The sequence below is a fragment of the Delphinus delphis genome, chromosome 3 (genome assembly GCF_949987515.2).
Source record: "Delphinus delphis chromosome 3, mDelDel1.2, whole genome shotgun sequence".
Taxonomy (NCBI): Eukaryota; Metazoa; Chordata; class Mammalia; order Artiodactyla; family Delphinidae; genus Delphinus; species Delphinus delphis.
In genome coordinates, this window is record NC_082685.1 from 28,564,851 (window position 1) to 28,592,837 (window position 27,987).

The following is a 27,987-nucleotide window of genomic DNA, read 5'->3' on the forward strand; positions in this document are numbered from 1 at the left end:
AGAAGAGTAACAATAGCATGGCCTAGAGTTAGATTTGGAGGTGGTGCGTTTCACTGGGCTGGAGTGAATATCCTTTTACAGTCTGTGTTTTGACCGCAGAAAGCTCTATGCCCTTGCATGCATTAAGGAGAAATGTAGCATGCGTCAAAGTGCCTAGCACAGTGCAGGGCATGTAGCAAAGACTCCATAAATGCATGTTTTGAGAGTCCGCCTGCCGATGCAGGGGACGCGGGTTCGTGCCCCGGTCCGGGAAGATCCCACATGCCGCGAAGCGGCTGGGTCCGTGAGCCATGGCCGCTGAGCCTGCGCGTCCGGAGCCTGTGGTCCACAACGGGAGAGGCTACAACAGTGAGATGCCCGCATACTGCAAAAAATACATAAATAAATAAAATAAAAATAAAAAAAGGAAATGTATCCCAGCTCCAAGCTGACAGCAGTCGTGAGATGACTGGAGTTAACAGGACTTTGCATGGACGGGGAAGGCAACTCTGGTTGAGTATCACCATTTTGAGCAGAGGGAGTTGAGTAGCTGGGAGTAAAGACAAAGCATCCCCCGTTCTCCCGAGACTGAGAAGTTGACACAACTCAGGCCACCTCACTTTCCAGAAAGAACCAGCAACTGTAGCCGTCATTGGGCTTTGACCTGCTGTTGAGCAGTTAGAAAGCAGGTCCTGATTAGATCTAATTTAACGTTCAGCCTGCGGTAGATTGGATTTCTCCTTGTTAGACTGGAGACACTCCGATAAGAAGGCTCTGATTAGAATACCCTGCTAGTCTGGGAAATTTCCTGTCCTTTGACTCGAAGACTTTTTGCAAGAGGTTTGTGTTTTTTTCTTCTCTCTCCATCTCTCAAGTTATGGGCGCATCACAAAGCCAAGCTGTCTCTGCCACCCAGAATGATCTTGGATGTTTCCTTTCTGGCCCTTGTCACGATGCTACCAGGAGTAAAGCAGGTGCATTGTAGTTGGTTGTCCTGACTGCCCATCTCCCCTTTCCCTGTTTCTCTAAACTTTTCAGCTCTTCCACCACACTTGCCCAGCCTGTTCTGTACCCAGCCCTCCTGGGTCATTCTCTTGCCCTGTTTATTCGGGCAGATGGCCAATGCTGATAGGAGAATGTCTCAGCCTTCAGAATTTCTCAGAGGCTGCAGCAAATGGGTCTCCATGGACAAGCTTCAGCAGTCCTGGGAAGGACCCCCAAACCCCTATCCTCTTGGTGTCAGCCTCACAGAGTCACCTCCTTTAGTTGGACTTCCAAAATCTTCAGGGCTTCCAGGACAGCCTCTCACCCAGCTGGTATGGAAACCTGTCCCACGCACCCTGGGACAAATCCTACTGCTCTTTTGCTGATAAGTTGCTGTGATAAGTTGTCTCAGTGTAGTTAGAAGGTTAGGAAGTTCTTTCTTATACTAAACCTCAGTCATGGCTTCTGGGAAACTCAGAAAAGGCTATTCTCATATTCTTCAAGTGTTTGAAAATAGCTAGTATGTCTCCCTGTAATTAATCCTAAACAGGTTCAGTTCCTGCAGACTTTCGTTGTATAAACACACATTTGTTATCAGTAACAACCCTTATGATCTTCGGGGGATGCAAGGGAGCCTGTCAGTTTCCTTCCTTAAAACAGGCTACTGGAACACGAGTCAGGTGCCCAGTAGGGCAAGAAGTGTGTTTAGAGACTCCCTCCTAAACTGCAGAGAACTGAAATTTCCCACACAGAGACATCTCAGAATCCAAGGTTAGGACCAGACATGCCACTGGGCATGGGCGCCCAACTCTGATCACCTGAGAAGTGACCTATCCTCTTCTCCCAGGCTCCGTCCACACCCTTCCTCACCAGAGAAAGAGTGAAAGCTTAGCTGTTCGCCGTTGCCCTGCCCACCCTGGCTCCTGGGTTTCTAGGATGTGAGTGGAGATGATGATCCTGAGTGTGCAGCCAGCCAGAGTGCCCCCAGATATGTCACCTTGCAGCTCAGGGGTCAGTCCTCCCCAAGGCAAGGAAAGCAAGCAGTCAGCGTGTCTCCAGAGCCATCACTTTCCCCTCTGATGGGCAGCAGTAAGCTGCGTCGTTACAGCTCCCCCGGGGGATCGGCACATGCAGTTAGTACTCATTGATTGCATGGCATAGGCACGGAAGAGGGATTCAAGTGGGGCAGGCGGTCATTTGAGGTGGAAGCTTTCGTGTAAATGCTGGCTCCGGTCGATGTTAAACCTGCTCCGGGAGGTCTTAACCAAACCAGACTGTCTTAGGGCTGGAATAAGTTAAGACAGCCTAGCACCTGTTGTTTGATTTTCTTGGAAGGCAGACAAGACCACTGGAGCATCTTGGAGTTTTCCAAGCAACATGCCAGTTACAGGGCAGTGAGCAAAACTCCGCTCCCTATAGCTCACTTTCCCTTATCGGCTGTTTTGCAAGTACAACTACTGCTGCTGCTGACAACAGCTACCATTTATTGAATACTTAATATGTTCCAGAACCTGTGCTAAGCAATTTCATATACACCATCTCATCTAACCTTTACAACCATAGTAAGAGAAAGGTATTGTTCAGAGGCCCGTTTTATAGATGTAGAAAGTGAGCAACTGACGGGTTAAGTCACTTGGCCATTGTCTCTCAGCATGTAAGTGATGGAGCGTTGGAACCCAAGCAGTCTGAATCTGGAGTCCACACCAGAGATATCTGCTTCTGACCCAGTCATGGGCCAATCTGCTGAGCTAGTTTTGTGATACACGAAACAAGAATTCCTCGCTGGCTCAAGCCAAGGAGGGAGTACTGTGGAACTGCTGCTTTATCAGCGCCTCTTGTTAAGCTTCAGTCTAAATCACAGACCCCTGTCTCCCATGGAACTTCCTCTGGTTGACTGTCCTCACCCCACTAAAGCTCGAGCTGAGCCCTGTAAGAGGGCAATCAAAAAGCCGCTTGTTCTTGGCTTCCCCGGTGGCGCAGTGGTTGAGAGTCCGCCTGCCAATGCAGGGGACACGGGTTCGTGCCCCGGTCCGGGAAGATCCCACATGCCGCGGAGCGGCTGGGCCCGTGAGCCATGGCCTCTGAGCCTGCGCATCCGGAGCCTGTGCTCCGCAACAGGAGAGGCCACAGCAGTCAGAGGCCCGCGTACCGCCAAAAAAAAAAAAAAAAAAAGAAGCTGCTGGTTCTTAAAGACTGGGTTGAGGTGAGATGATGAGAATTCTCCCCAGCAGTAGAAGCAGACTTCCTTTGTGATGCATTTTTGAGGGAGGAATTCTTCCCTCTCTTGTGTACCTGGAACTTCCTAAGGAAAGCTCTTGAGGGGACTTAAATTCTGGAATCATTCCATGCTTTGGTCATTGAGTGAATGGTTTATCCCTCTTAAAGGACTGATTAGTAACCAGGTAGCAGTCAGATAGGCAAGTTCTACCCTAGTAGCTGTTGGGGAGGGAAGCGGCAAGCCAGGTCACACTAGGTGAGGCCCTTGATCTCCTGAGAGCAGGTGATGGCCCCTTCATCTGTTCTCTCAGAAGTTCAGCTTCCCTCTGATTACCTTAGCAGGTCCCCGTTGCTTGAACCCTCTTCCTCGTGCCCTCCTATATCTGTGGATTCAAAGGAGGTCCTATTTTTCAGACAGGCCACCCTGTTGCTGCACTTCAGTTTGAGTCACCATGACAACCCACAGCCCATGACCAGCAGTGCAGTCATTATCAGGAGAGAAGAAGGCGTCATCATTGCCCCCAGGGACTTGGAGGGCTCCTCTTGTTTCTTTGTGTGAGTGTTTAGCATGGTGTGGCCCACAGCACCCATTCACAGGCTCAGAGAAGATTCTGGGCGGGGTCAGAAGTCCTTGACCTCGTGGCACCAGATGTCACCAGGTTCTTCCCCATGTCCAGCCTCGGGAGGTTGCCAAAGGTCAAAATAAATTCCCCGTATTTCATATGGGAAAGATAATAGCATGTTTGTTCTAAGGCAAGAGAGTGGTCCTTATTACAACTAGTAGATAAAGAATTTCAGGGTGGCAGAGGGTTAATTCTAAAGAATTTTTTTAAAAGAGAAAGACACAATAATGAGAGGGGTTCACTCTAAATCCTGCAGCTTAATCAGAGGTCCAGAATGGCTCCCCTAATTGGCATCCTCACTAATAGTTAATGCCAGTGCTTAATAGTGGGAAATACTTGCAGGGATACACAGAGGACTTTTTTTGATAACAGAGAGCCTTTGTAACCCATTCCTGAAAAATGATTCCCCTACAGGAGGAGCCAGAGAAAGGGTTATGCCATGGGGTTGTTGGTACATCTTTCCCTTCCTTTGGATGCATCTGAGTGTTTACGAAACAGAAACTGACCCGCCCTCCCCCACCCCACCCCCCGCCAGTGTCACTTTAAGAAAAGGAGGCTCCATGAAGTCCCCGCATGGCAGGGAGCCTGGGCCCATCTTCCTATCCCGTGGTCTTTCCCGGAAGGGCTTCAGGTATTCTGCAGGAAGGGGCTGCTGCGCTCTTTCTTGACACGTTTTCTGAGAAGACCTTGTACTCCAGGTTTGGAATATGCTTTTGGCGTTTGCAGACAAACACCGTATAAGTAGGAGGAGTAGCCTTAAACCGCTGTCTTCCGCAGACACGTGGGCAGATGTGGAGAATATAAATATCACCCAAACGAGAGCTCGGGGCCACTGAATCAATATGTGAACCACTGGCGTTACCTAGGTGATTTTAATGCAATTTATCATTAAGCCTGATTCCAGATGTTTGTGTTTCCAAACCTTGCGGCAAAGGCTGTGAGCTCAGGGGAATCTTCTTGGAGGAGGAGATGTGGGCGAGGGCAGTAGCTACAAATGGGGCCTCAGTGGTCCTCTGCCTCTGTAGCCAGAGACGGGAGCCAATAAAGAGTAAGAACAGCTGCTACAAAGTGAACCCCAACCATGTGGCCTCTTTAGGGAGACTGGGTGTGGGGGTCCTTTTCACAGGTCAGGGTGGACCTCACTTCCCTCCTGTGGCCCATCTCCCCCTATTACCTGGACCCTGAGTGAATGAGGCTGCAAGCTGCTACGAGCGATGAGAGCACCTGGGACTTTCCTGTCCGGGCCAGGCCCGGTCCCCCAGCAGGACTGGAATCAGAAGAGCCCTCCTTAGCCCAGACTGAGGACTTGTGCTATTCATTCTCCCTCCCCCCGCCTCCCGCTCCAGCTCTGAGGCTCCCAATGGCTTCTGTTTCCTGCCTTGCTTTTTCTGAAGGCCACAGCTCCTGGAGAGGATTATCTGTCCGCCGCATCGTTAGGTTGGTTACTCAATGGGCTGAGTGCTAATACCTCTTGACATGGAACATATGTGGAAGCTGAAAGGGCCCGGTGAAGGGGAGGGCGGAAAGAGTGCCTCTAGAGCTAACACTTAGACGTAAGTTTAGAAGGTGATGTATGTGTACTCGCACTCTCCGTAATTTCCTCTGGCGGGAGCGTGGCTCTTTGCTTTCGTCTTATTGTAGAATCATCACTAAGTTAATGGGAGTGGCTACAAAAACATACTTCTACCTCCTTCCACAAGCTTCAGGCGCTTCCCACAGTCCCTTCACAGGCATGGGAGTGGGAGCAAAGGCTTTTTTTTTTTTTTGGCGGTACGCGGGCCTCTCACTGTTGTGGCCTCTCCCGTTGTGGAGCACAGGCTCCGGACGCGCAGGCTCAGCGGCCATGGCTCACGGGCCCAGCCGCTCCGCGGCATGTGGGATCTTCCCGGACCGGGGCGCGAACCCGTGTCCCCTGCATCGGCAGGCGGACTCTCAACCACTGCACCACCAGGGAAGCCTGGAGCAAAGGCTTTTAAAATAAGATAGCATGGATCCAAATCTCAACCTACCACTTACTAGTTGTGCAACTTTGGTCAAAAGTACTCAAGCTTTTTGAGTCCCAGGGGTCTCATCATCTGTCAGATGGAGATTCCATAAGTTAATATTTGTAAGGAGCTGCGCGAGTGCCTGGCCACACACAGTGCTTATTACCTGTTAGGTCATGTGGTCCCCGCTGTTCCACCTGGCCTGATCATCTCAGCCCCACCCCTGCCCAACTACCATCTCTCTTTTGTTTATATGACCTCCACGTTTCCTTTGGGAGGTGGGTCTGGGAGCCGGTGGCCCCGCAAGACGGTTGGATCCGCTTCTGGGGAAATATTGATGCACACGGTACATCCCCAACCCCCCCCCCCTCGCTGGACCCAATAACGGCTCAAGCCGAGATCTAGTTGGGGGCATCAAAATTCGGAGTTTGAGCACCAGGCAGCCTCCTGAATGAGGCGAGCTGGAGCAGCCCATCTTGCATAAGGGATGCTGTTGTCTCTGCTTTGTCGCTGTCCCCTGGTCTGCCTTGAGTGAGAATTCAGGGTGAGGGGAGCACAGAGCCAAACATACCAGCTCCTAAATCAGCCGTCAGTCAACGATGCGTGAAGGTTGAGAGCCTGCTCTGCGCAGGTGCCGGCCACTCGGCGAGGAGCCTGCCATTGTGCCAATGGCAGCTTAGTGAGCGCTTCAAAGAGCAATCCCGTCGCAGCACCCTGGTGCCAGGTTCTCCCTAAGAGTCAGCAGGACGCCTGATGCCTCTACACAACCAAGAGGCAAACGTCCCCCTGAAGTGTGCCCAGGTGCATTCCGAAGCTAGCAAAAACAGCCACTCCCCAGAAACAGGCGACACCTTCCACCAGGCACAGGAAGGAGAAGATGGGTTTTCCATGGTGGATGAGAGAGGAGCTTTGGAGTCGGACAGGCTGGAAGTTCACTGGGCAGCCTTGGTTAAATCCATCACCACTCTGACCCTCAGGTTCCTCATCAGCAAAATGAGGACAATCATAGTGGTGCTGTGAGGGTGAAAGAAAACACTACGTGGAAAGTGCTTTGGAAAACCTTTGGCACGGGGCTGCACACAGAGCTGTGGTCTCTGGAGATGAGGCTGCATTAGTATTAATTCACACAGCAGTTACACCGCTGCTTCTCAAAGGGGAATGAACTGGGACAGATCAAGCAGGCTTGATGGAGAAAGAGGCAGAATCAATCCCTCCAGTGAAAGAGGGAGAAGGCCTATGTTCAGAACTTCTCACAGAATTGCTGAACCCCATTTCAGATAGTTGTTTACTCTCTGTTTGCTCCATCATAGGGTGGTTTTTCTTTATTTTTATTTTTTAGGGTGGTTTTTTTTTATTAATTTTTATTGGACTATGGTTGCTTTACAATGTTGTGTTAGCCTCCACCGCACAACAAAATGAATCAGCCAGACACATACAGATATCCCCTCCCTTTTGGACTTCCCTCCCGTTTAGGTTACCACGGTGCATTAGGTAGAGTTCCCTGTGCTGTACAGTATGTTCCCATCGGTTGTCTATTTTATACATAGTAACAATAATGTATATGTGTCAGTCCCAGTCTCCCAATTCCTCCCACTCCATCCCTTTCCCCCTTGGTATCCATACATTTGTTCTCTACCTCTGTGTCTCTATTTCTGCTTTGCAAATAAGATCGTCTATACCATTTTTCTAGATTCCACATATATGCGTTATTATACAATATTTGCTTTTCTCTTTCTGACTTACTTCACTCTGTATGACACTCTCTAGGTCCATCCACGTCTCTACAAATGATTAGGATGTTGTTTGTTTGTTTAATTCCCCTGCAACTCTTGTCCATGTACCAGAGAGCTCACAGATCCTTTCATGGAAGCCAGACCCAGTTGAGTAGCTGCCAACCTTCCTCCCAAAGGATAGAGGACAGAAAGACAGGCTGTTAGATGTCGCCTGTGCTGGAGATCAGTGAGGCTGTCCTCGGCATCTAAATCTGGATAAGCAGCTTAATTTTATCTCTCCCTGCACCGATGCATCTTGCCTTAGGGAGCCAAGCATCCTGGGAGAGAATAAGTGATGGGGAGACTCTGCCCTTTTGTGTTTCCTTTTGCTCCTGCATATGCGCTATCTTTGCCTCAAAATTGTGCCAGCCTGGGTTGTTTTGATGCCTTACATCTTTGCGATAACATCTCATGCTGAAAGATCTAGGAGCAATAGGGAACAAGAAAGTGAGCAGAAAAAGAAGCCTCGATAGTTCTGATGGGTGAGGAGGGTTGCCAGAGTGGCCTGCAGTTTCGATACCCTTTCAAGGCAGATCAGAGTTGCACTCCTCTCTCCCCATAGCCATGCTCCTTATCCAGTGTCTGGCATTCCCCAGAACCACGTACAGCAATTGGGCTCATGAATCTACACTAGAGTCTCAAATCTAAATGCCTCCTCAGGCAAGGTCAGTAGAATGAACTTGTGAAGGGCATACAATAGGGAATAGTGAGGACTGTGGCAAACAGAGCATATGTCTTATCTAAAGGGGGCAGCCACCCCATGGCTGCCTCCAGTGGGCCCAGTGTTACTAGAGCTTCTGATTTTTTTCAAGAGAAAATAGAAATATGATGTGTGTGAGTGAGAGAGAGAAATGTCCCAATTTTTTTTATTGAAGTATAGTTGATTTACAATGTTGTTAGCTTCTGATGTACAGCAAAGTGATTCAGTTATACACATATATGTATATATATTCTTTTTCAATTCTTTTCCATTATGTATAGTAGTTTGTATCTGCTAATCCCAAACCCCTAATTTATCTCTCCCCACCCCACTTTCCCCTTTGGTAACCATAGTTTGTTTTCTATGTCTGTGAGTCTGTTTCTGCCTTGTAAATAAGTTCATTTGTATCATATTTTAGACTCCACATGTAAGTGATACCATATAGTTATCTTTGTCTGACTTACTTCACTTAGTATGATAATCTCTAGGTCCATCCATATTGCTGCAAATGGCATTATTTCATTCTTTTTATAACTGAGTAATATTACATTTTATATATATATATTTATAGCTGAGTAATATTACATTTTATATATATATACATTTTATATATTTTTATATAAATATATATACATTTTATATATTTTTATATAAATATATATACTTTATATATATACACATTTTATAATATATTACTCAGCTTTTTATAGCTGAGTAATATTACATTTTATATATATATGTGTGTATGTGTATGTGTGTGTGTATATATATATATATATGAACATACCACATCTTCTTCATCCATTCATCTGTCGATGGACACTTAGGTTGCTTCCGTGTCTTAGCTGTTGTAAATAGTGCTGCTATGAATATTGGGGTGCATGTATCTTTTCGGATTAGCGTTTTCTCCAGATATACGCCCAGGAGTGGATCATATGGTGACTCTTTTTCTAGGTTTTTAAGGAACCTCCATACTGTTCTCCATAGTGGCTGCACCAATGTTACATTCCCACCAACAGTGTAGGAGGGCTCCCTTTTCTCCACACCCTCTCCAGCATTTGTTATTTGTAGACTTTGTAATGATGGCCATTCTGACTGATGTGAGGTGATACCTCATTATAGTTTTTTCCCAGTTTTTAACACGCTGGGAGGGCTGAATGAACAGAGTTGCATGTGGGATGTTGCAAGATGCTGCAGGGAGGATTCTATCCTCAGGTCATGAGATTGGCATTTCTGACCTGGTCTCTTTACTGATAATTCGGTATTTCCTAGCAAGATGATGCCCTCAAAAGGCCCTGAACATCAAGCTTTGGAACAAATCATCTACCGCATACTTTATCTTTCTTTTTAAACAAGGGAACCAAAAAATGTGTGTGTGTGAAGGGTTCATTCCTGACCTGTGGCGACTTAGCCCTGTTGGATCCTCTCGCTATTCTCCATGTTTCTCTGTTCCATAGCAACCTCCTTGAAATACCCCCCAAAGAGAGTGATTTTGACTAAAATTTAATATACAAAGCACAGTAAATTCTTGGGGGAAATTGCTACAGAGGGGATAGACAGATGGGTGGGGTAGATGAGGCATTCAAAAAGAAGCAACTAAACCCTCCAGAGACCTAGAGTACCATAACTGCATCCAGCATGCGCCTTGGAAACGTGTAACCTGGAACAAGCCCACCAATCTCTCAGCCTCAGTTTCCTCAACTGTAACGTGCAAGGCTGGCTCTGCCCATCTGCCCGGGTTACTGTGAGAGTAAAAGGCTGTCAGGAAAGCACGCTGGAAAACAGGAAATGTATTCTAGCAACGTGAGTTTTTTTTGCCACTGGGAGGCAGGAGGACATCTGTGTGAACCCTTGGGACCCTGACCGTTATTAGCCAGATTAAACGTCAGTTCTTCTTCCTCTTGTCACTGCCACAGCTGCCGGCCTCACAGGACGGGCCTGCAGCAAGGGAGTGGGGGCATGGGTCATTGAGCTCCCATGGCAGCCCCTCCGTTACCAGTTCCAATCCCCTGGACCCTGGCATCAAGAGCCTCCAGAGGCAAGCCAGCCATGATGCATCCCATGGGTCCCTCCCCGTGAGGGAAGCTCTGAGCCAGCGTTGAAAAGAGAAATTTTAAAAATTCCAGCTTTTTGCGGGTTAGTTTATTAACCCCCTCACTTGCTTTCAAGAGTGGGTGAGCAATGATTTTACATGAGGTTCAAGGGCACAGCTAGTCAGTCTACGATCATAAAGGACATTTGTAGGACCCAAAGTGCTTGCCTTGCCAGCCCCATTCTGGAAAACACTTCCATCACCTAGGATGGACCAGCATTTCACCAGAAACTCAGCTTCCTTTTATGCCTTTTTTTTTCTTTTTTTGGTTTTGGTTGGCCGGGGCGGGTCTGAAGAACTAAAACCATAGCAGAACGGGGTCCCTCGTGGATAGGAAGGCTGACCCTGGGGGATAGGTGTCACCTTAGAGGAGAGTGACCCCCTGGATTTGCACATGGAGTTGAGTGTATTTCTTAATAAATGCTTGTGCTAAGCACTAGGAATAAAGGGAGGAATAAAATAATGTCATTTGTACCATCATAGAACTTACCGTCTTGGGTGGGAGGCAAATGATAAACAAGAAAACAAACAAGTATCCTCTAACCATGAATTGAGAGAAATGCTACGAAGGAAATAAATAGGGGGCTATGAGAGACAATAGTAGGGGTCATACTGGAGATGAGGGGGTCAGGGCAGGCATCTCTGAGGAGCTGACGTTTGGGCTCAGATACAGAGGAGGAGAAGGAATCACATTATGAAAGGGATAAAGAGCGTGTTCAGAACATGGGTGGTGTATTTGCGGAATCACGCGGGACTCCATCCATGTGTGTGTTTGTGTTTCTGTGTGTGTGTGAGAGAGAAAGGATGTGTATGTGTGTGCACACATGCCTACCCACGGCTGTATTTTTTCTGGGACGATGACCTATAACTTTCATCAGTTTTCCAACGGGATCAGTGATCCAAAAGAACTCTAAGGAATTTTCTGAATCAAAATTACCCTTAGTCAATCAGCTAAAGCATCCAAATAATTGTGCCAAATGATTTTTTTTTTTTTTTTGAGTCCTGGAAGCTCTGCATGCTAAAGCAGAAAGTGGAGCACACAGGGTGGCATTTCGGGTCTCCCTCCGAGAGCACGGGTGCAGGGCAAGTCTCCAAGTGATCGGTGTGCGACACAGCATCCGTGGTGACCGGGTGAAGGAGTGCCCGGACATGTCCAGAGGTTCGGTGGCCACAGGCATACAAGTCCCTCTCTTTCTCTGCTGAGGGCGGGAGCCCCTGCTGTAAGGAGAGCACTGCGGGTCATCACGAGGATTAGTGAGTCACCAGCCTCTCTCCTGCCCGCAGGCTCCTCAATGCCAACAAGATCAACTGCCTGCGGGTGAACACGTTTCAGGACCTGCAGAACCTCAACCTGCTCTCCCTGTACGACAACAAGCTTCAGACCATCAGCAAGGGGCTCTTTGCCCCTCTGCAGGCCATCCAGACGCTGTGAGTATGCCCCCTCGAGTGCCAGCGCGTGCCCAGGCAGCCGGCAACCCCAAACACGTAGTCGCAGAGAACACTCAAAATGAAGGCAGAGTGAGCACGTCCAGGAGGAATCCTGGAGCCCGCAGCGAGAACGGGATATTAATAATAGCACTAGCTTGGGACCTCCCTGGCGGTCCAGTGGTTAAGGATCTGCGCTTTTAATGCAGGGGGCGTGGGTTTGATCCCTGCTCAGGGAACTACCATTTCCACATGCTGCATGGCTTGCCCAAGAAAAAACAATTTTTTTAAAAAGCATAATAGGGCTAGCTCACCTGTACTAATCACTCACACCGTGCTCCGCGCCCCACTGGGTGATTTCCCTGTATCCAAACAGTTAAGCCTCACAACAGCCCTAGGAGGTAGGTGCTTTTGTGATCCCCCATTTCTATGTGAGGGAACCAGAGGCACGGAGAAGTTAAGTAACTTATTCAAGGTTGCACAGCTAGGAAGAAGCAGGATTTGAAGCCAGGCCGAGCGGCTGCTCACCTGCTCTTTTATTCTGAGCAGGCTCCATCTCTGCTGCTATCCCGTTCCTGCCCAGCAACACCCACAAAACCAAGCCTCTGGTCCAGCCACACTGTACCAGAACACGGGAGTATTTCAACACCCTCGTTAGGGAACAGTTCCTCACTCCCAAGCACTGCAGACGTTCTTAAGTTCATAAGTAGTAGTAGACGTTCATAAGTAGTTCCGTTAGAGAGATGACACCTGAGTGCAGATCTCAGCCCGTGTTTTGGATGGCTCCACCCCTAAGCTTAGACCCTAGCTCCAGCCCCAGGCCTGACCATGAGCCTGGGGGCTTCTGGAGCCCTCCTGAGTCATCTGGCACTTACTGCCCCTGTAGCCAGAGACGGGAGCCAATAAAGGGTAAGAGCAGCTGCTACACATTGAACCCCGACCACGTGCTGAGCGCTGAGTGTGGTGCTTTGGCCAGTTTTCTCACTGAGCCGGGGGAAGCCAGGCCCATGGTGTTGTTGCCCTTGTGATGCTGAGGATGGTCAGAACAAAACCCGCTACTATAAATGGAACACCCACCCTGTGCCCGACACCATGCCAGCTGCTTTATGCACCGGGTGTTCCTGAGCTTGGAGAAATAAAATTCAGTCTGCTCTCAGCATAAACCCTAAGCCTGCAACTTTCATTGCCCTTCAAAACTGGCGTGGGTGAGACTGGAGACGATCAGGGGTGGGTCCTGACCTGGGTGGGGAGAGTAAGGAAGGCTGATTCCCCAGGCGGGATGCCGGCTGCCCCTGTGACTGTCTTTTGCAGACAGCAGACCTCAGGCCCCCTCTCCGGGTCTTGTCTGAGAGCACCTCCCCCCGAGGCCTCCTGGGGCGATGAAGGAGGGAGCCTGGCACCAGAGCCTAGCACCAGGCAGGGGAGTGGCGGAACGTGGTACCAGGGGTCCCATCTGATTAACTCCCGTCCCTCTCGCAGCCACTTAGCCCAAAACCCATTTGTGTGCGACTGCCACTTGAAGTGGCTGGCCGACTACCTCCAGGACAACCCCATCGAGACCAGCGGGGCCCGCTGCAGCAGCCCGCGCCGGCTGGCCAACAAGCGCATCGGCCAGATCAAGAGCAAGAAGTTCCGCTGCTCAGGTAATCAGCTTATGGGGCAGGGCCCCACCTTCCGACTCCGAGTGCAGCAGCCCCGGAGAGGCCAGTAATCCAATCTGGAGGACAGCGCGCGCTGTAACGGCTCCTGGGGATCATCTTTGCAAATTAAATTGGGGAAATTCAGTTAGCCCTGCAGAAAACCAATTAGCTTATGGATTTAAAATAAAACACGCACACACAATAAAAGCATTGTGGGGAGGAAGGCGGGTGATTTGGGGAGAGACAAAACCCAGGCAGCAGCACAGCTCCCGAGCTAGGTGGAAATGAGGGGATGAGGCAGCCTGGACACATGCTATCTTGAGAGGCCGTGATTGATTTATTTTGTATCGTTAGTTTCCAAATCACGCTCCCCAAGTGGCAGATAGAGAAATAAATATACCCCAGGCCAGGCTGCAGGAAGCATGGAGCCTTGGGGGCCTCCTCTCCCCCTCTGTGGCCACCTTCGGTACAGCCCTTGGACCACAGTGTATTCTAGGTTTCACAGACGTTTTTGCTCTCTCCTCCACCCCAGATGGGTGCCTTCTGATCATGGAGAGAACAGCAAAGAGTGTTGCTCAGAAAGAAAGCAAAGCCTTGCTCTCTAGTTCCCAAGCTCTCTCCAGAACCTTCCTCCCTACCGCACCCAGAAATGAAATGGGGAGGGGGCTTGGTGAATGGCGGGGGAATTCTCAGCTCATCTTGGAAAGAGAACTTGCTCTCAATGACGCAAGAACTGGATGAACAGGCAGTTAAAAATGACTATCGTTTGTGTTGTTTGCTACTGGAAAAAAATCACCAAGCTGCTTTGTGCTCCCAATGGTGAGACGTTGATAGTATGATGTAGTGAGATGGGGTGAAGCCAACCCTCACAATCTGTGTGTCAGCAGGAACTGTTCTTCTCTCCCTGCCCGGAGCATCTTGTGTAGGTGGGTTTTCCTGGGGAGAAGGCTAGTGTCGGCCCTAGTCGCCGGGAGAAGACCGGCAGGCAGACCTCCGCTTCTTTCACGTTGTTCTTGACCTCAAAGTCAGATTCTTCAGTCCATGCCTCCAGAATGATCAGCCTGAGCTGTTTTATTTTTTTCACCGGAAGCAAATACCTTGAGAGGGCTTGGAGGGACCCCGGGGACTTTGCGGCAGTCTGAGACATTGATCTCAATTTGCCTTCCCCAGAGTAACAATGTCAGTTACGAGAGCAGCTCCTTGCCGCCGATGAGCACTGTGCTCAGGGCTTCTAGTTTGACTCGGTTTTTCCAATAGTCCTGTGAGACGAGCAGGTGAGGTCCCCTTGCTGCAGCAGAGGGAGCTGAGGGCTCAGAGGTGAGGGGGCACCCCATGGTCACAGCAAGCAAACGGTAAAGGCAGGCTCGGACCCCAGGTCTGGCTCACTCCTCAACACCACGCGGCATGTAGGAGAGAAGGGCCATTGGGGAAGGAGGTCCAGCTGCTTGGATGACTTCCTTCCCCAGCCTCATGGCCCCGCCCCCAACCTCAGGCCCTGAGCTCTTTCCTTAAGTTCCCTCTTGGGGCCGCAGCATCTCAGGGAGGAAAATGCTCTCCCAGTCCAGAGCTGTGTCCTGAGGCACAACCGTCTTGTCCCCGGGGCCCTTTCCTCATGACTTACACCTCTTGTTCCTTCTGCCTCCTCTCTTCCTACCCATGTCTGGCTGGGGCTGAGTTAATTACCTCTAACAGCAGTTGTGCCCAAGAAGAGGGGTGATAAGAGGCCGAGGAGGGCAGGGTGCCGTCTGCCAACCCTGATCCCTCAGTCTGGAGGCTGGTGGTGGGGTGGTCCCATCATGATCTCTAGATCCCGACTGATGCCAAGGCCCTGGGGCATAGGGTGGGGATGGAATCAGCCCAGGGATCAGCCATTGCCTCGGAATGACGGTAGGCTGGGTTTGGGGATGGGGTACCGACAGAAGTAAGTAGGAGAAAGAGGAAAACAGCCAGTAGACCTAGAAACAGTAGAGCTTAGCTCTAGCTCTAGATCCGCCACTACCTACCTATCTTTGCACTGGAGGAACCCTGGCTTCTTTTCCTATGTGGGGTAGGAATGATTTTCCTGACATTTTAAAAAGACACAAATAAGGAAAAGGGACAGGGTTTCTTGACTGACCCTCTCTAAAAAAATTTTTATACATCAATACTAAACAGAAAGATTATTCCTATAAAGGTAGAGAAAGTTAGAGCTGTGATGATCCTAACATATAACATTCTATATGCTCTTATTTTATGTAGCTACAGACAAGAGAGGTCAAGAGAGCTAGCTACTGGTGCACTCCAAAGGCCTTGGCTTTGAGAGGCACTGGGGCCCAGACCTGCTTAGCATTGAGGGTTGCAGAAGCCCTATCTCTATAGCTCTGTGTTTCCAGGAAGCTCAAGAAGAAAGAAGGAGGGGCAGGTGACACGTACTGGATTTGACAGATAATAAGTCTGCTTTTTACTTTCCCCTAAAAGCACTCCCATTGCAAAGACAGCTGATGTAATTAGGAGCCAATTTGAGGGCTGCTCTTGCAACGCATAGAGCTCCTCCTTAGGCTGGGCATCTGGCTTCCCAGCTGCACTGTGTCTGCCTCTATCAGCTGTATCCGCTGCCCTGGGCAGCAAGATCGGGTTAGAGGTGAATGCTGCCGGCTGGGGTAATCTGACCATCAGATTAAGGCCTCCTCAGAAGGCACCATCTGGCTGCCTGAGACCCCAAGCCCGTCCTCGGGGGAGCCCTCGGCGGTTGCAAAATGCTGTCTGCCTTCCGTCATGCCTCCCCCACTGTGTGTGTGGAGATCCAGTTGGCAAGAAGAAACGAGTGGCGAAGAGTACAGAGCGGTGTAACCCCTGTCCTCATCTGTACAAAGATGGCAAAGAGTAAGACACCTCTCAGGGAATCACAAAACTTTAGAGCCCCCAGAGATTACCCAGTCCATGCTAGAGAGGAAGAAAATGAGGTTCACACAGCAGGAAGTCTTATCTAAGATTATAGAGTGGTATTTTCAGGACAAGGTGTGTAACCCAGGACTTCTGATATACTGAGAAGTTTCTTGATAACTTTCTCCTGGCCCCCTCCATTTCTTTCTGTTGAAGGAAACCAAACAGAAGGAGGGGAATTTTAAAGCTTGGGGACAGGGGCATGAAAGGGCTGGATTTTCCCTGCACTGGTGCTGAGGACCTGATCCAACTTGAATACGAAATCCCCAAACCAGAGTGTTCGCAGAGCCCTGCCTGTCCGGAGGCGCTCAAAGCAGAGTGGAGTCTAAATTATAGTGGCCAGCTCTAGCTGGTCGGATGGGAGGGCTTAGCAAGAGGTGGAGCCAGATCCGGAGCTGTGGAGTGACTTGGACTAACCAGTCAGTCGTCACAGATAACCTATACACGTCGATATGCTGTCACCACCTTGCCCCAAAAACACACTGTGGAGGAACGGGGACCCCGTCGCTCCTGTCAGAGGGCAGGGCAGTGAGGGTCCCAGTCTGGTCTCTTCAAGATGCCCTGACTCTGGTCTCTTCAAGATGCACACATCTCTTCATGGCTTGGGTGGAAATTCATAAAAACGGCCGCTGACCTTTTGCAGATAAGGGTGTAAAGGCTGGGCACCCTCCCTGGACCCATGGCATCAAGAACAACCGGTTGTTGGTCTCCCCAGCCCACTCCATGATTTACAGTCATGGCGGAAGTCAGGAAGGACCCTAGAACCCGGTATCTTCCACTTTCTTTGCTTTTCTTCGTTTGAAAGAACCTCCTTGTCACGATCATTGTGACTGTGGGTTTCTCAGTCCCAAACCCAGGGCCCTGGGGCTTCCCCAGCTTTCTCCCTGCTAGGAACATGGATTTTCTCTCAATGTCACAGCCCTTCTCTACTATACCTTGATTGATCTGTGAGGAACATCTGTCAGCCAGGGGTTTCTGGGGGCCTTGAAGGATACTGAGGAGGCATCAGAGGGACTTTTTCTAAAGAAGAGCATTGCAGCTTTGCTAGACCCCTAGGAACCATGACCTGTCTCTTTACTGAAGGCGCCGGGGGAACAGCCTGTCCTGGAACCACTCTGCTATGGGATGGGCCCTAGGCAGCAGAGAATGCAGAAGATGCTTCTGCTAAGTTGGACGTCTTGGCACATCTAACGGTGTGATTGAATGGGGTTCAGAGGCTCAGTTCAGGCCTGCGAAACGATCCCAGACATTTGTGGTCATAATTCCCCTTGGGAAGGATCTGTTCTACCCTGATACTCCTGAGTAGGGATGTCCAGTGGCCTCCCACCCGTTCTTCTCCCTTCCTCCTGTGTCTCCCCGGGGGCGGGGTGTGAAGGGCGGTAGGGCTCCCGTCTCCGGACGTGTTCCTGTGGAACCCCGCTCTCGGTACTAATCACGCTCAGTGGGGGCCTGCTCCGGCTTCCGCTTCTCCACGCTGCTTCCTCTGAGCGCTCCTGTCCTCTCTCTGACGCTGCTTCCTGACCTTGACTCTGACCAGTCGCCGCGGGGCTTTCCTTTGTGCTTGATCTAACCATGTGGTGGAACGATGGAAACGGAACATGGTTCTGTCAAGCACCGCGGAAAGCACCGCGCTCTCCTGCAGCATGGCCCGCCACCGCTGGACACCTCTTCTCTGCCCTGGAGCACCGCAGCCCACCACCCGCCAGGCCCGCCTCTCTCGGTCCAGCCTCACGAAGGGTGGGGGGGGGGGAGTCTCGAAGGATTCACAGAGCACCTCCAACTCCAGGTAGCAGATCTGGGCTGAAATAGGGATGGGGAAGCGTACGGGGGACAAGCTGAGATCTGCGTCCACGTCTCTATCCCAGATGGAGTTGCCATCCCCCAAATCTAGTCTGGATGCCAGCCAAGTGGTAAAGTAGCTAGGTCTAGCTCAGACACCACTGTTTTTCTTCTTGAAGAGAGCACGTATGCCCAAGGCGTATGCCCTTTGTTTCATGGAAGAGTCCCAGCCCAAGGTCATTTTCCCACGTGGCAGTTAACGCAAAGCTCACACTGCTGGTACCCACCCTCCACCTACCGTCTTTATTGGAAGCATTAAGACTTAATGTGAGCATGAGAATGATGAAACTGCCATGAGTCTGAGACACTGGATGTAACCTGAGGCTCCTTCTGGAACTGACCCCCTCTCCTCACAAGTACTTTGGTCCCTGTGCAGCCTAAAGTCCAAGCTGTCTCCTTGACCTTCCAAGCACAGCTAACATGAGGCGAAAGTGCTGGGCTCCTCAGCGGTGCTAGCTCCATGCCGTGTGGGGTCTGTGCGGAAGCCCACTGCCTCTGATAATAAAGAGAGGGGCGTCTCGGCACCTCCCGTGCTGCTTATTTCTTGATAAATCCTAGACCCAGTGTCACCGGAAGATTGTGCTGTTGGTTCATGCCGTGGAATGTGTGTGCTGTCCCATGTGAGAGAGGGCCCTGGCTTGAGCCAGGAGCCGGGCTCTGGGCTTCCATGGCGATGTGTGACTCTCACTGTCTCCTCTCTCTCGGGTTACCCCTCAGAGCCAGGGCCCCAGCCATTGCTGAGGAATGGAAAGTCCTGTTTACCTCTCTGAATTCTTTTCTCACGTGCTTACTATAGACCGGGTGCTGAGCTAGTTTACATCATTACCTTGTTTAATTTTCACAACAACCCTATAAGTCCCATTCTGCAGATGAGAACATCGAGGCTCAGAGAGGCCAGCTAACTTGCCCAGGGTCACTGGACTCCAGCATGGCTGCCCTTTACGACTGTACTCCTCAGCTTTCCCAGCTGCGGACAGGCCCCTGGCCTTGAGTTATGAAATCAGAAAGACCTTGACTTGACTCGATAGGGAGTTGAAAAAAATAACACTCCCTTTCAAACTTCCTTCTGTTAATAGGAAAAGACTTGAGCAAGCATCCCTGTTTACATGGCTCCTCCCCTCCAGCATGAATATACCAAGACCCATTTGGTACAGAACAAGTCCTCGGGCCTAGAGAAATTTTCTTTCCCTCTGAAAAGAGAGGGCGTTCTGAATTCCTCGGCACTGCCGCCACCGTGCCAGGGCCAGGCCTTCGGGAGCGGGTCCACAGGGTGCCCTTCCACGGGTGCCTCCCTGGTCCTCCGGCAGCTGGCTGTGACCAGGCAGTGACCGGCTGCAGGCCATGGCCATTTCCCTCTGCTTCCAGGCAGATAGCTGCATTCATGTTAGACTCTGACAGGGAGAACTTACTAGGACAGCTGCCTGCCCAACCAGTCTCCAAACTCCTGGTAAACAATTGGTGTTTTCCAGCCAACTGGTGTCTGGTCACCTGGCCTTTGCCGACGAGTGGATAACTGTGAACCTAGCAATGTTCTCTTGATTCCATTCATGACCTATAACCTTTGCTTGTCCTTTCAAGCTGAAGAGCCCCGGCAGGCCTCCTACTCCCCCCGCAGTTCCTCTTTCTGCTCCTTTCCTCCTTCTTTCATCCCGCCCACCTTAGGGGTATTGGAGGTAGAAGAGGAGAACTCTGGACACGTGCGTTGGCAGGTCCTTGGTGCTCTGATAACCGTGCATCTGTGACTTCCATTAAACAAACTGGTTGCCCAGAGGATGATGCAAAATGCAGACTGCTAGTGACAGCAGCCATCCTGGGCCCAGCGCTGGCCTCTGCAGCCAAGTCCATCCAAAGGATGGGAGCTTTGACTCCCCACCTGCCCCAAGCCCCTGACCATCCAAACATTACATACATCCTCTCCTGGGAAGTGGCGGCAGGGCAGGGATTCATAATAAAACCGCATTGCTGTGGATTTCCACTCCCCTGGTCTATTGAAGTTTCTCTGTGCTCACGTCCCAAGTGTCGTCGTTCTGAGCTGCCCACCAAGGAGGAGGAGGGCTACGGGGGCAGGAGCAGGGGAGATGCCAGGTGACGTCAGCTCTCCCAAGACCCATTTCAGCCGGCGTCTAGTTTTATGGCCCTTGTTCAAATCCTCCAAGATCTCTCCTGTCTGAACTCCCCTAAAGAGAAGAAGCAACGGCCTATTTCAGTTACTTCTCTCCTACTAAGTATTTCTGGCAGTGACAAATATGCATTGAGATTGAAATTGACTTTTAAAGCTCTGGAAAAGTTAAAAATACTTTGGGGTAGTTATGAGCATTAGGCATAACAAATGGCTCCGAGAAACCCTGAGTAGTTTGGGTAATGAAATATGAAGTGATGGAGCCTGGCATCTCAGGCTGGCTCCGACTGGGGAACGCACTCTTTCAGTGTTGTACGTACGCCGTATTAACATTTCTGGCCCCACTCATATAAAATACCAAACTCCGACCCCCTCGTTATTACAAACCAGGGCAATAACCAAAACAGCAGGGGGAAAAATGTTGGAAAGAACACATTAGTCCATCGAATCTAATTGCAAAATCATTTCATTAAAATGGGTCAGCGGCTCCATTGCACAGGTCGGCCAGTTATAATCTAAGTATACTACAGAGAGCGATTCCTGCTAACTACAGACGCTCTCACCTTGATTGAAACGAAAACGCATTTAATCGGCGGCTGTCCCCAGCCGCAGCCCAGCCGGTGCACGTCTTCAGGCTCATCGTGTTAGCGAGCAAACTGTGCTCCCTCCTGTCTTTCTGGCTTTGATCACTCAGGGTTCCTCCGCTTTGCAAGGATCCCATCCTAGACGCCTTCTCAAAGGAAAAATACGTGCATATGTACGAAAAGCCCCTTCACACCGTCACCGTGGGGAACCGCCGTGGGGAATGAGAGAGGGTTGTTATCTAGCAGGGTTTGCGCGATGAAATTCATCCAGGACTCAGCACGCTGATGCGTCGGCGGTGGGGGGCCGGAAACAGCCCAGGTCAGAGTCATTCAGTGGGACGGATGCTGACAAGCCAAGGGCAAGGGATTTGCATAACGCACTGGACCAGGGAGCCGCCCAGAACACCTGGGATACCTGCTTGGATTTTGCTCACACAAGCCTGCGGGTGGAAAGTGAGATGGAGGAGGGGAATGGGGAAGGAGCAAAGGGGGAAAGAGACAGGTCCAGGCCTTGACCTTCTGTTTTAGGTGGATGATGTCACTTCAGAATCAGAGACCCACCGAGTCCATCCCCAATCAGGCATTACCACGGGGAGAAAACGTGAGGAGTGAGAAACCAAGAGGGCAGTGGAGACATCTGCTTCCTGTCTCCCTGCAGCCCACTGAGGGAAAATGCCATTCAGTTCACCTCCACCAACTTGACTTTATGATCATTCCTAGGTCTGGGATTAAGGTTTTGTCCAAAAGCACATCTGCAGTAAAGCAAAGTATTAGTCACATGGGCCCTGGCAGCAGCCTGCCTGGGTTCGTTTCTCTACCACGTCCTGAGTGACCTGCAGGCCTCAGTTTCCTCATCGATAACATGGAGTCATAATAGCCTCAGAGTGTTGTGAAGGTTTAATGGGCTCACCCATTTGAAGTTCAAAGAACAGTGCCCTGCTTGTGATCCACGCTCAGTACACATCAGCTATCGTCACTCACTACGCCGATGTTTTAACGGCTTCTGACATGCCAAGTGTTCCACCAGGTGCCCCCAAAAATTGAATCACAAACATCTGTACAACTCTTGACCCTTTTCCAGAGGCTCTCCACCACCTTGATCTTCCTCAAATCTTCACAGCCCCTGTGAGATAGGGGCAATGTATGTGATTCCCGTTTTACACGTGGAGAGATTGAGGCTAGTAAGTGGCAAAGCCTGGGCAAATCCACGCCTTCTATTGCTAAAACCTCTGTACTGCAGATGCCCCGTTCTGCTCCTAATGCACATAAGATGGCCAAGGTCCACCTCAACTAGCCAGGCAAACAAATGACCTTCACGTTCTCTGCAACACTGCAGAAATACGCATGTATGGAACAATTTATGTGCTAAGGACACCCCATTTATGCACTGGACAGATGTGAGCCGAGCTCTCGTGCCCGGCATTGTGCCGAGGAACCGCTGAGGGTGAAAATAAAAGAGACCCGACCCCCATCAACTAGCTCGTGTCTGATAGGAGAACCAGAGCTTCCCTTTTATTTCGGGCAAGGTTTGTGGTCTCACAGAGGTTCGCCCAGGTGCCAGGGGATCATTTCTGATCATTAAAGCAGCTCCTCGGGGCATCTCTCAGGACGGCGCATCATTGGCCCTGTTACCATCACTGTGTACGTAACCTCCAGAAAAATTCGATTTCAAACATTAATCTTAGCTCCAACTCCCTTTAGCTCATTGGAACTGGCTTTTCACTGTAGTTAAACAGAGCTTCCTCTCAAAGGCAGCAGGTACATCTAACCCTCGCAAGAGTTGTACTTGTCTTTACAGTGTTTTACATTTGCATTCATCACCAGTATTTTTTTAAAAGAAGTATCAGGCGACCCTGAGCCAAAATCCCAAATGTTAAGGCAGTGGGCTTCAATTCCCCAGGACCCCAACCCTCCTGATTGCTTCCCAATCATGAAACCGGGTGTCAAGGGTATTGATGGCCATGTGCTGGGCCCCCTTTATCGTTTCATTACCTGCTTTGTCCCTGAAGACAACTCAGTGTATGACCCTCTTCCCTGACCTCATTCCCACCCCTGGCGTAGCTCCCATCAAAACCCCATCAAAATCTCTTCATTTGGATTTTCATGAATATTCAGAGGGCCCATGGATCATGGACATCATGGACTAAGTACCCCCCGTAAATCGTAGACCAAATTCTGTACAGGGACCTCAAAAAGGTCCATGACCCACAGAAACTTAAGAGCCCACGGAGCTTGTGGCATTAGATGGAAAGTGATGAATGACAAAGACCAAAGGGAGAGCAAGCAGACTGGAGGCTGGGGTGCGGGGAAGGCAGAGCAAGGTGGCCAAAAAATGAGGGCAATGCTGCCTCTGTCACTGGGCCATCCCCCTGCCCCGTGTCTCCCCATCTCCAGTGCCCACAACCTCGCCCCATGCCGGACCGGCTGCCACTGACGCCCCCTCTTTGGCGCCCCCCAGGCTCGGAGGATTACCGCAGCAGGTTCAGCAGCGAGTGCTTCATGGACCTCGTGTGCCCGGACAGGTGCCGCTGCGAGGGCACCATCGTGGACTGCTCCAACCAGAAGCTGGCCCGTGTCCCAAGCCACCTCCCCGAATACGTCACCGACCTGTGAGTGCTGCCCAGGCGGGAGCCCCTGCACGTCCCCACGCCCAGTCTCCCTCAGCCAGCCAGGGTGGGTGTGGGCTCCTAGAGGTGGCCCCCTCCCAGCTCAGTCACCTGGGTGTTCCTTGGTGTCCCGTGCGTCCCAGGACGAGGGCAGACTCCCCCAGGCATCCGCGGGGGACAGCTTGCTCACAAATACAGACAGCTCATTCATTCTATTGATACAAAGATTTTCCGAACACCCGCTGCGAGCCAGGCACTGTGCCAGGCCCACCCTTTTCCATGATGAACTAAGCAGACCACCCCTCGTAGCCCTTAGGAAGCTTACAACATAACCGGAAAGATGGATAGCGCATAAATGATTGTCCTAAAGTGTAAAAACAGCTAGAACGATCAGGTATATCGGAGCCTCTGGTTATCCATGCTAATAAAGAGGCATGTTGGTTTATCCAGAAGTGGCAGAGCTCAGAGTTACAGCATGGGGTGGGGGGCAGGGGTGACGGATCTGGGCCTGACTCCTGTCGTCTCCAGTTTTCCTGAGGTTGGGCAAGTTCCTTCTCAGATCTAAGCATCAGATTCTGAGCTATAGAATAGAGGTGTTAATACCTACCTCCTACGGGGGTTACAAAGATTAGGTAAGAGGATGCGAGCACAGACTTTATCTTGAATCCTGGCATGGACTAAGCCCTGCATAAATGACGGTGGTCTTTATTTATTATTATTATTATCTTTGACTCTCTCCTGCTCTCCCTGAGCTTACATGAATGTTGGGCGTGGAGTCCCTGAGCTGTCCTTAGCAGAGGGATGTGGTCAGGAAAGACCTGAGTGGCTTGGAGAGTTGGAAGAACCTGCGGAAACCTCCCTGGGGGTTTAAGTGGTCATTGGTACCCCTACAAAATGAAGGCAAATCATTGGCACTTGACTGTTAAGTGCTGAGCGTTCAAAAAGTTGAATCCGCCTTCGGCAGAGGGTCTTCCTCTCCTTTCTGGCCCCTTCTCACACCCCTCCTCTTGCTGCTGGGCCCCCCATGCTGATGGGGTACACGGAGGGTTTCTATGGTGCTATTGACCTGGACTGAGTGAGGTCCAGGTGGCAATTCAGCTGAAGCCACGGGGGGATGGGGGACCAATGGGGGAGGTGCCCCATCCACAGCTCACCCACCGCCTCATCTGCTTGCTTCCCATGTAGCCGACTGAACGACAATGAGATATCTGTTCTAGAGGCCACTGGTATCTTCAAGAAGTTGCCCAACCTGCGGAAAATGTAAGTCAGTCTCAGGAATTTGGCAGACCGGAGCAGAACACCAGGGCACGGGCGGCTCCCTCTCCCTCCACTGCAGCCCCTCCCAGTCTCCTCCTGACCCCGCTATGGGCACGTCCTGGGAAGCAAGACACTAAGGCGGGACCATGCAGAGGCAGAGCACACATTTTGCACCATCCCTGACCCTCACCCCATCCTTGCTCACCCCCATCCTCCACCCCACACCCAAAGTCTACCCCAGTGGGTGGTCGGAGGGACTCAGGTGAGGACCAGCAATGGGACATGGGGATCTAGGGTGCACATCACATCACTTAGTAATTTTTATGAGGTAACAGTCAGAAGGTCTGTTTTTAGATGGACCCTAAAGGCCTCCACATGGTTGAGACACACTGGAGCAGAGACACCACAGCTGCCTCACCTCCTTCATCTGTAAGCACGCTGGTGCACAGCTGGCCTTGCTTCCCCCTCCCCTTCCCTTCCCAGGTGTGCCAGCAGAGGTACCAGCATGGACAGGGGGCTCTTTGCCATCTAATTCCCTTCTCCTTGACCCTGCTCCCCACTCCCACCCCATCCTCCACATGTCCCAGCCCCAGAGTTTGAGTCTGCCTCTGGAACAAAGGAAAACGGTCAAGCCTCATTATTCATAGACCCTGTATTTGCTGATTCGCTTACTCACTAACATTTATGTGTAATCTCAGAATCAATACGCACAGTGCTTTCATGGTCATTCATATACATAGACAGGGCAGCCAAAAATTTGAGTCCTCCTACATGCATGTCCCCAGCTGAAATCAAACAAGGCCACGTTCTGATTTCTTGTTTCAGCTCCCAGACTGTAAACAAGTGTCCAATCCACAATATATATAGTGCCACATTTCTTTTTTTGCATGTTTGTGCTTTTGTGGGTGATTTCACTGTTTAAAATGGCCCCATAGCATAGCACTGGAGGGCTGTCTAGTGATCCTAAGCACAGGAAGGCTGTGATGTGCCTTACGGAGAAAATACGTGTTACGTAAGCTTTGTTCAGGCAAGAGTTACAGTGCTGTTGGCTGTGAGCGCAATGTAAATAAATCAACAATATATATTCAGTAAGATGTCTTTAAACAGAAACATGCATCAAACAAGGTTAGGTATCGATCGGTTAATGAAAAGGGTGACCAGAGGCTCCCCTAGGAGCAGTGGTTCAGCATTCACTAATTCATCTTGCCCAGTGACTTCGTAGAGCTTAACCACGATGAATAATGAGAATTAACCGTAACCCTTATTTTATTTGGCTCTCCACTCTTCCACCCATCAGTCCCTTGCAGGCAAGAAGGAGAGAGACCTTCCCCTGCCCTGGGCAGCACCTGGATCGCATCAGTGCTATTCCCTCCCTGCCCACAGTTGCCACCTTGGCCACGACCTCAGGGACAACTCTGTAACTGAGAGCAGTGGAGAGCACTGTAACTGAGGGGGCAGCAGAGGGAGGACACACGTGGGTCCTGGTGAGGTTCATGGCTGTCCGAGTGGTCAAGCCCACCTCTAGCTTCAGGAACCCAGCACAGACATCACCTATCACCTGCTTTTTAAATTCAACCCCCAAAAATGCTTACTTTTTTTTAATCTCAAAACAAATTTACATGCACATGGAAATAGGCATGTAAACAGGATCGTGGAAGTCTTTGCTTCCATGAAGAAATATGCGCTCTCCCATCTTAGGTGAAACTCAAGCACTCTGAGTCTTTCATCTTCCTAGTTTTGACAGGGACCTGAGTACAAAGAACTGTTTCTATACACCAACAAAAACAACAGCACAAATGCAATGATGAGTCGCAGCCAACTCGCAGCCTCAGCATCCAAGCCACAAAAGGGAGTGGTGGGGACTGTGGCAAAATGTAGGCCGAGTCCTCGCGAAAAGGGGCAGATGTCACTAAGTTCCTCCCAGCGTCTGCCATGCTGGAAGGAAGGTCAGAGCTGTCAGATATTCCCTTCACGGGAGCAGCTGGAAATCCAGGTATGGCAGAAGAACAGGCAGGCCGGCATTTGTTCTGAGTTCAGCTCTGCCCCACGCCTGCTGTGTGACCCTAGGAATGCCCTTAGCCTTTCTGGGCCTTTCACAATAGAAACAAGTCCACCTTCCTTGTAAGGTGTGATGAGGACCAGAAGTAAGTATAAGAGATAAGGGGAAAGACATGGCCTCTGTCCATGGGACCGCAGTGAGAAGATGCTGGAAGACAGAAAGAGGACATCTATCTGGGTCAAGTGACCCAGAGCAGATGGCTAGACATTGAAAACAGGAGTTACAAACTCAAATGCCTTCAGGACCCACTGTGGAAAGGGAATGGGTGCAAGGCAGCGATAATAATAATGGCGACAAACAGTCACTAAACACTTTACTTTGTGCGCCAGACTCTGCTGATATTCAGGCAACTACCCCTCACCAAGAAAAACAAAACAGCTTTGAGATTGCTTCATCTTACAAATGAGGAAGCTGAAACACAGGAAGTAACCTGCGCAAGTTTAAAAGTCAAGCCAGGAGTGGTGACGGTGCAGAGTAGCTGGGGAGCGCACGCACCACCTGAAGGCAGTAAGCGCACGTGTGTGCACGTGTGTGTGCCTAAATCCAGGTACACATGGTGCCAGCCAGCCAAGCACGTGTCCCAATAGGGCAGACTTTTTAAGTAAACAGTCCTTATTTGCCAGGACCCGTCACCACCCCTACACTCCCATGAGGTGATGGGTCAGCGGGAATTCTGCCCATCAGGGTGGTTAAGGCCAGCAGTGCCTGTGACCGAGGCTGCTCAGCTTCCTCAGGGACTGTGGAGCCAGGGCCCTAAGGTTACAGTCTGGACGGCAGCACCCCGACAGGGCACGGAGGCAGAGGGGAGTGGACACACGGCCAGGAGTTTGGACTCTGCGGTGCCTTTCCAGACTGTTCTGAACCTCTGTGCCCCTTCCTGTCATGTGGGAATAATGAGATTTCATAAGTATCACTAAGGGATGCAAAAAGAGGTGTGAGCTGTTCCCCACAAAGGTTATTAGGACTGTGGTAACTCAAGGTAGCTTTTCAAGTGACCTCCCACTCAGAGTGGGGTCACGGCCTCTCTCGGGCCAACTTTCAGATCACTTCTTACACTGAAGGAGCATCTCAAGCAGAAGCTGAAACCTAGCACCCCTCTAGCCAAAATCAAATCCCAAGGGTGGATTTGGTGGTTGTGGTTGTGTTTTTTTCTTTTTGTTTTTTACCATCTTTATTGGAGTATA

At 50.5% G+C, this 27,987-nt stretch overlaps 1 protein-coding gene across 1 annotated transcript in view; it reads left to right on the forward strand.

Moving 5' to 3' along the window:
• Positions 1–27,987, forward strand: part of SLIT3 (slit guidance ligand 3) — a 609,828-nt gene that overhangs the window by 496,928 nt on the left and 84,913 nt on the right. The window contains exons 13-16 of the mRNA XM_060008410.1: positions 11,637–11,780; positions 13,257–13,420; positions 23,340–23,490; positions 24,673–24,747. Coding sequence (XP_059864393.1) covers positions 11,637–11,780; positions 13,257–13,420; positions 23,340–23,490; positions 24,673–24,747 — 534 coding nt within the window. The remainder of the gene's footprint in view (positions 1–11,636; positions 11,781–13,256; positions 13,421–23,339; positions 23,491–24,672; positions 24,748–27,987) is intronic.